The sequence below is a fragment of the Chrysochloris asiatica genome, unplaced genomic scaffold, assembly GCF_000296735.1.
Source record: "Chrysochloris asiatica unplaced genomic scaffold, ChrAsi1.0 scaffold00238, whole genome shotgun sequence".
Classification (NCBI taxonomy): domain Eukaryota; kingdom Metazoa; phylum Chordata; class Mammalia; order Afrosoricida; family Chrysochloridae; genus Chrysochloris; species Chrysochloris asiatica.
Genome location: NW_006408756.1, coordinates 2294931 through 2303679, shown reverse-complemented (window position 1 = coordinate 2303679; position 8749 = coordinate 2294931). Strand labels below are relative to the sequence as shown.

Sequence of the window (8749 nt, the reverse complement as noted above, 5' to 3'; positions counted from 1 at the left end):
CTAAAGTTCTCTCATGTAAACTATCATATAATTCACAATAAAACATTAATAAAAATTTTAAAAAAAGATGTGGAAATAGAACATGTATTGCAGAGCTCCATTTGTACAAAATGACCACAACAGACAACTTCTGAGAGACACAATGCAGATTACTAGTTGTCAGTGGCTTTAGGGAGGAGGGGGGAATGGAGAGTGATTGCTCACTTGGGGCTGATGCAAAGAAAACAAAAACATTGTGAAAGGAGACGGAGGTGGGATTGCACGTTTCTGATGCACTAAATGCCACTGAATTGTACACTTTGGAATGATTAATTCATGCTAAGTAAATTTCCTACCACCCATCTGTCAGCATGTCATACTGTGCCAGCATGCATTTTACTATGATGCTAGAAGCTATGCCGCTAGTATTCCAGAAACTAGCCAGGTCACACAGAGTGGGTAGGTTTCGGCAGAGCTTCTAGACTAAGGAAAATGACCTGGTGACCTTCTTCCAAAGAGCAGCTAATGAAAACCCGATGGATTGCAGCAAAGTACTGTCTGATGTCGAGCAGGAAGATGAGCCCCGTGGGTCAGAAGGCACTCTGAAGGAACGAACGGTGGCCCTGACAGGGGATTCCAGCTGTCAGAGAGGGTGCAGACAACAAAGGCCCAGGCAACTATTGTACACAGGGTCTCCGTGAGTTGGAACAGACTCAACAATGAACAACAACTGAATTCCACCTAATAAACAAAACAGGTCCATGAAGACCTCATGAATACCCGTGTGACGAAGTGGTCATTCTAGGCTATGTCCACGGGAGCAGTTCCTGGAACGTCGTCATCAATGTTGTCTTAACGACACCATCCTTAATGTATGGAGTCTCGCTTTTGTGCACCAAAGCCCCATCATGATTCTGAGTTTCCTGCTTGGGCTTTATGATTTTCTTAAACCACATAGACGCTTGCCTAAGTTGGCACCAAAGCTTGTGACTCCTTCTTTATACAGTCACGTCCTTATTGAATGCCAAAGAATTGCTGACCCTCCCGTTGGCTGTCCGACTCCATTCGTTTTACTAGAGATTTGCTTACAGTGAACAGAAAGCTTCTGTACCTATTTCATGCTAAAAGCCCAGAGATCCTAGAACTGCCATTTTTATCTTTGCCAGTGACAATCGGGTGTCAGAAATGATTGATCCGCTCAGTTTGTTGCCAATTTTAATTTGTTTACCATTGGAACAAAGAGCATGATAAAAGCTGTTTGGAATTTTCATATCACTTGAAGAAAGGTAATTATTCCCTCATTTGTTGTTGTTGTTATGTGCCGTGGAGTCGGAACCGACTCATAGCGACCCTGTACAGGGTTTCCGAGGGTGTAAATCTTTACGGGAGTAGAAAGCCTCATCTTTCTCCCGCGGAGCAGCTGGTAGTTTATTTGTGGAATTTTAGGCCTAATTGTGACCCGGATTGCCCTTATCCACTCAAAGTTCTGTTTGTACATCTCTAAGGTTGCGGGCAGTCTCTGCTCTCTTGGGCTTTGACAAGGCGAAGATACCTGGTTTCATCCTATTTATTTCCTCTCCTAGTATCATAAGGATTAGCGGTGGACTGCTATGCACAAGATTAACTTTCAAACCGATCAGGCACTCCTTAGAAACCTTATACAAGGCACTTACTTAACTATAACAATAATCAAAGGAGCCCTGATGGCACCATGGAATCATCATTGGACAGCTAACTGCAAGGTCGGCAGTTCAAACCCATCAGCTGTTCTTTGGGAGAACAATGAGGCTATGTACACCCATAGCCACAGACAGTCTCAGAAACCTTGTACAGGGTCAGTATGAGTCAGAATCAACTCAGTGACCGGGGGTTTGGTGTCTGGTTTCCTATTCAACCCAGAAGTGGGAGGTGCCAGGAACTGGGGAAATGGTGAATGTGGAGTATTTGCGAGGAGGAAGCAGGCACATTATTGATTGTTTCAACGTCAGCAGTAATAAAAGGTGAATGCAGGAAAATACTTTACCAGACATAACAGTGAGTCGCCTCCTTTTTTTTTTTTCCAGCTTTTTAGAATAAATAGTAATTAAATCATGTAAGCCGTGACAGTGAAATTGCTTAAAAAACCAATCCTCCCACCATAATTGCTTAGATGCCCACATTTTTATAAATGCTCGGTAACTTTACCCATCATTTCCATCAGTGGCTCTGGCTTCTGGGGGCTCGTAATTCACCACGCATTCGGTGACAGCTGGAGAAAAGCACATAGATTTTTTTATAAATGCACTCATGTGGTCCAGATGGGTACTCAGCCAAGAATTAAAAATGCTGGTAACACCGGAGGTTTCGGGTGGGGGTACCTAACTTGGAGGTCGAATGACTGTCTTGGACGCCAAGCAGGTCTGTTGCACTCACACACAGTTTCCAATGAACTCAGCCCAAGTCACCGTTCTCTGTGTCTGCTTTCCCCTTTTAAAAGCTCCACTCAGATAGGATTAGGACTCTCCCTATATCATGTTGACCTTGATAAAATCTCAAAGACCCTATTTCCAAACAAAGCCACCTTCACAGGTACTTGGAGTAGGACTTCAAGAGATCTTTGTGGGAACGCACCATTCACTCCTTGTAGTTAGGTGCTGTCAAGTCAGTGCCCACTCACAGTGACCCTATGTACAGCAGATTGAAACACTGCCGGTCCTGAACCATCCTCACAATTGTTGCTGTATTTGAGGCCATTGTTGCAGGCACTTTGTCTATCCATCTTGTTGGAGGTCTTCCTTTTGGGGGGCTGACTCTCCACTTTACCAAGCATGATATCCTTCTCTAGGGACTGGTCCCTCCTGCCAATCTGTCCAAAGTATGTGAGATGAAGTCTCACCACCCTCACTTATAAGGAGCGGTTCGTAGCATTTCCTAAGTAACAGCTTTCTCTTGCTCCCTCCCTGCACTTAGCCTTGCATGGTAGGAAAACAAATCCACTGTGGGTCCTAAAGACCCTGCTGGCAGCAGGAAGGGTTGGGTGCTGCAGGGCACGGGGGGCTCGGAGGGGACACTTTTAGCTGGAAATGCTCACCCAGCCATGAACAGGTTCCAGCTGAATTCACAGAGGCAGAGACCAGGAGAGAGAGCATTTGAGGAGATGGGACACAGTTGTGTTTGACATGTAATGAGAGTGTGATGTTTGATGTTGGTTGTTGGTGGATTTCTGATTTCCTCTTCTAAGGCCCTAGAGGGTAGAAAGGAGCCATGGTGGCACAGTGGTTAAGGAGTTCAGCTGCTAACTGGAAGGTTGGTAGTTCAAGCCCACTGCTGCTCTGTTGGAGAACCATGCGGCAGTCTGCTTCTGTAGAGATGACAGTCTCAGAAATGCCTTGGGGGATGGTCCTACTCCATCCATAGGGTCGCTGTGAGTCAGAATCGACTCAATGGAAGTGAATTTGGTTTGGGCTTTTGTTTAAGTGCCATCGAGTCGGTTCCGACTCACAGTGACCCTGTATAGAGTTTCCAAGGAGCAGCTGGTGGGTTTGGACCACCAACCCTGTGTTTAGCAGTCCAGTGCTTAAATCCTACAGCACCACACCAGGACAGATTTGGATTGAGGGCGGGGGTTAATAAATCACAAGACAGAAACTGAGTCTGTTAAGCATGACTGTGCCCCCTGACTCCCTACTGCTTCTCTTGCAGTCAAGTTCAGCAACTGCCTGGGCAGCCAGGGGACGCAGTATGAGACCAGCAGCCTGGACTTCCGTGTGGGGGCCGACGGCACGATCTTTGCGGCCCGAGAGCTGCATATCCCCTCCCAGCAGGTGGCATTCACCGTGACAGCGTGGGACCGCCAGACAGCGGAGCGGTGGGATGCAGTGGTGCGGTTGCGGGTGGCCCAGACTGCGGCCCAGCACACAGGACACAAGGTAAGCCTGGCTCCCACTGTGGGTCAAAGCTTAAAGCCTGATGTCCTTCGCTAAGTACTGCAGCTTCTGGAAGGTTCCCTGAGGCCCAAAGGGTCACATGGCACATGGGCAGTGCCACCTGTCCATCTGCCAGAGCCACCACTCACACTTGCGGGGCTCTGTGGCCACCATCTGGACACTTTTAGAACAGAGCCCACAAATCCTGTAACTCGTCCTGCCTGAGCATGGGACCCAGCAGCCTGGGGGACGAGTGGACACAGACACCACATGGCCGGAGCCACCAGTGCAGGACTCAATTCAGAGACGGGGGCCTAGACAGACAGACAGAGGGAGAGAGAGACACTCGGGACACAGACCTACTCACAGGCAGGATCGTGTCACCCATTCCTCCGTCCCCCTGACTTGGTTTACCTCCTACTCCACCATGTGACTGGTGTCCACAGGATGGAGACTGGAGCGTCCTCTGTCCACAGGTCCTGAAGGGACTCCTTGGTACCCATGGTCACCCCAGAACCTCACGTGTTCTCTCTCATGAACCCAGACACTGCCCTCTGCCAGCTGGAGTGTCAGCTGCATTGGACTCAGACCTGAGGAGATGGTGTGTAGGTCCTTGGTGTCTTTGTGATACTGTGTGTGGTTCTCGGCACTGGATGCAGGGCTGGGTAATCTCCCACTGCATCTGTGGGTACCTGCTGTGGCAGAGACCATCACAAAAGCAGGTTTACAAAGAGTGGAGCAGATTCCTTTATTCAGAGTGTCCCAGAACCTTCTAAACATGCTTTGTGAACCTCCATGTGGGAAGACCTCCACACATTTCCCAAACCTGTTTCACTAAGGAACCCTTCTTCATAGGACACCATGTAGGACAAGGGCTTCAGGAAACTCACTTTGGAAAGTTGGGGCAGGATGGGTCTTGTTTTATTTTCTGCTTTGGGTTTTAAACGAAGTGGAGGGGCTTCTGCTCAGGGAAAAGAAAGAGACAGCAACAGTGAGCTGGTTTTCAGACACTGACCACAGCAGGGACATGGGGCTTAAAGCACAAGTCTCCAATGAGGAGACTCATTCCCCCCAAATCCTCCATGCGCATGCTGAAAAAATACAGGACAGGCAGATATGGTCGTTTGTCTGTCTCCCAAGAATCACACACCAAACCCAGCAAAGCTGGTCCCTGGAAGTGGCCAGGACACGGTCAGCAGCCTGCAGTCCTGCACAGGGCAGGAAGGCTGCTGGGCAGACTCTTCCCTGGTCTTCCCTGTAACTGCCACGGCACTGGCCCAAAGCAAGCTCCTTCCAGCCTGAGGGAGCTAGTTCAACTAACAGAACCCCGAGTGACAGAGAGAATGACCCCACAGGGTTTCCTAGGCTGTCATCTTCATGGGGGCACGTCTCCAGAGCCTTCTCCCATGGAGACACTGGTGTTCCCTCCAGTCTGTTGCATCGTCAGACAGAAGGCACCTGTGTGGGGCACATTACTGTGGTAGTTTCTGATGCCTTGTCCATCACTGGTCTTCACAGAAGCAATGGCCATGGCAGGGATTACATTGAGACAGTCTGAAGCCCCAGTGTGCTCCATCTGCCATTGGTCCAGCTCCAGATGCCCAGCTGTTGGGGGCAGGGGGCACAGGACTCAAAGAGTTTGAGTTGTGGGATGTGATTGTGCCCACAAGGGCCGATCCTTCTCCCGGCATTTCACTCACCTCCATGGCTGATGGCCCCTGTCCCAAAGGGTTTCTAAGACTACAATCTTTATAGAAGCAGACTGTCACTTCTTCCTCACAAAGAGAGCCTGAGGAGTTCAAACCACCAACCTTTCAGTTAGAAACTGAGCACCAGCTCCCTTTCCTATCAAAGCCAAAGCTCCTGCTCCTAATTTCCTAGGATCCCTGCAATTTATGACTTAACAGAGCTGGTATCTTAGGTGTGTCATGTGCCAGAGCCTGTCCCGCATGGCATTCACTCACCTCATTCTCACACCAGACCTGGGACAGTGTACAGTCACTGACCCCAATTGAAGATTTTCTTGCTAAAAGAAACCAGTCACCAATGGTTACCAGGAGTGCGAGGGAAGGGGAAATTATTCACTGGGCAGAGGACAGACATGTGTTAACTTGGGTGGTGGGGAAGGCAATACACTACAAGAGGGAGGTTGGCAGAGGAAAGGTGGGAGTAGCAAGAGACACAGGGAGGAGTGCAAGAGTTCAAGTGACTTAAGGTAAGAACTGTTACCTGATGGTACATGGAGGGGACCGCAGTCATTGTAAGGAAGCCAAGTATATGACTTGTTGAATGTGGGACTGAGGATCTGCTCTGCAAACCTTCACTCAATTCACAATAAAAAAAAAAGTTTAAAAAAAGAAAAAAGTAGGAGGCCTCTCACTTCCCTGTCTCAAAACCTGCTACTCAGCCACCGTAGTCAAAACAACCTGGTGTTGAGACAATGGAAGAGAATGGAGAACCCAGAAGTAAATCCATCCACCTATTCTCAGTTCATATTTGAGAAAGGGCCAAAACATACAAAACACGGGGAAGGTAGTGTTTCCTCACCAAATGGTGCTGACAAAACTGGAAATCGGTTTACACAGGAATGAAACAAAACCTAGATCATATACAAAAGCATATATAAACACCATCTATAAAAGCAAATTCAACGTCAATTAATGGCCTAAATGTAAAATCTAGAACTGTAAAGATCACCAATGAAAAAATAGGGACAAAAATACACTATCAAACATAACTGAAAACACACACAGCAGGCCAAATAGATGTCTGGACCTCCTGAAAGTTGACACTTACATCCATTTAAAGGTTTCACTAACAGAGCAAAAGAAAAACCCACAGACTTGAAAACATTGGGGGCAATGACATACCAGACAAGGAGTGACTGTCTAAACTTTGTAGGACACTTCCACAGTTTCATAAGATGACAAATAATCCAATTTTATAATGGCCAGAAGACATAAACAGACACATCACTAAAGAAGACATCAGGTGGCCAACAGACACATGAGAAAATGCTCAGTGTCACCTTCCGTTGGTACTGGTGGTGGCTGTGTGTCACCGAGTTGGGTCTGACTCATAGTGACCCTTAGAGGGTTTCCAAGGCTGTAAGTCTTTATGGGAACAGAAAGCCTCATCTTTCTCCTGAGGATCAGCTGGTAGATTCCAGCTGATGACCTTGCAGTTAGCAAGCCAGCTCATAATCCACTACACTATGTGCACACCAAAACAACCTTATCCGAACATTAATAACAAAGCTCAAAACAACAAATGCTGGGTAAGGTGTGGAGAGACTGAGACCCTCCTCCATTGATGGTGGGACTGTAAAACGGTGCAACCACTGTGGAAAACAGTATGGTGCTCCCTCAAGAAGTTGGAAGTAGCAATACAATATGACCTAGCAATCCCTCTACTTAATATATCCCAAGAAATAAGACCCATGACACCAGTAGATAAATGCACACCCATGTTCACTGCAACACTAGTCACAATAACAAAAAGATGGAGACAGCCTAGATGCCCTACAATGGAAGAATGGATAAGCAAACTTTGGTACATACACACAGTGGAATACTACGCAATGCTGAAGAATAACAGTGTGTCTGTGAAACATCTCATAACTGGATGAACCTGAAGGAAATTACGCTGAATGAAATTAGTCAATCACAAATGGATAAATATTGTATGAGACCACTTTTGTAAAAAGTCAAGAAAAAGATTTTTACCAGGGGTAGAAGGGAAAGGAGAACTATTCACTACATAGATGGTAGGTGTGTGTTATTTGGGTGGTGGGGTAGGCAATTTAAAAAAGAAAAGAAGGGGGGAAATGCTCACCTTATAGGGTTGTGGAGAGCATCTGGGGGTGTAGGAGGATAAGAATATACCAACTTGGGTTATGAGAGCATTATGGGAAATCGGACAAGTACCAACACCTAGGGCTCTCATGGCATTTTCAATCACCTCATACGTGTGTGAAAGCTGAACAATGAATAAGGAAGACCATAGAAGAATGGATGCACTTGAGTTATGATGTTAGAGAAGACTATTGGGGGTACCCTGGACTGCCAGAAGAACAAACAAATCTGTCTAGGAAGAAGTACAGCCAGAATGCTCCTTACAAGCGTGGATGGTGAGATTTCGACTCTCATACTTTGCACATGTTATCAGGAGGGACCAGTCCCTGGAGACGGTCAAGCTTGGAAAAGTGGAGCATTAGCAAAAAAGGAGGAAGTCTCCCAACAAGATAGATTGGCACCATGGCAGCAACACTGGACTCAAATGTAACAATCATTGTGAAGTTCGTGCATGACTGGGCAGAGTTTTGTTCTGCACACCAACCACTAGAGCCATTGGGTCACTATGAGTTGGAACAGACTCGATGCCACCTAACAATCACTAGGGTTACGGAGAACAATATGGAAAGCGGGATAAGAACCTACTGAAGAGGATTGTGAATATGTTATTGTTGTTGTTAGGTGCCATCGAGTTGGTACCAACTCAGAGCAACCTTATGCACAGCAGAATGAAACACTGCCCGATCCTGGGCCAACCTCACTACTGGTACCATGCTTGAGTCCATCGATGCTGCCACTTGGCCAATTCATCTCATTGGGGGTCTTCCTCTTTTTCTCTGACCCTCCACCTTACCCAGCATGATATCCTTCTCCAGCAACTGGTCCCTCCTAAAAATATGTCCGAAGTATGAGAGATGAAGTTTGGCCATCTTGGCCTCCAAGGAGCAATCTGGCTGCACTTCTTCCAAAATGGATCTATTTGTTCTTTTGGCAGCCCATGGCACTTTCAATATTCTCCTCCAACACCATAACTCAAATGCAACAATTCTTCTATGGTCTTCCTTATTCACT

At 47.0% G+C, this 8749-nt stretch overlaps 1 protein-coding gene across 1 annotated transcript in view; it reads left to right on the top strand.

The window, feature by feature from the left end:
- The first annotated feature begins 515 nt into the window (after positions 1–515).
- The window catches only part of CDH4 (cadherin 4, type 1, R-cadherin (retinal)), a 182406-nt gene continuing 174172 nt past the window's right edge, over positions 516–8749 (top strand). Inside the window, exons 1-2 of the mRNA XM_006873398.1 lie at positions 516–621; positions 3661–3887. Of these exons, the coding sequence (XP_006873460.1) occupies positions 516–621; positions 3661–3887 (333 nt within the window). The remainder of the gene's footprint in view (positions 622–3660; positions 3888–8749) is intronic.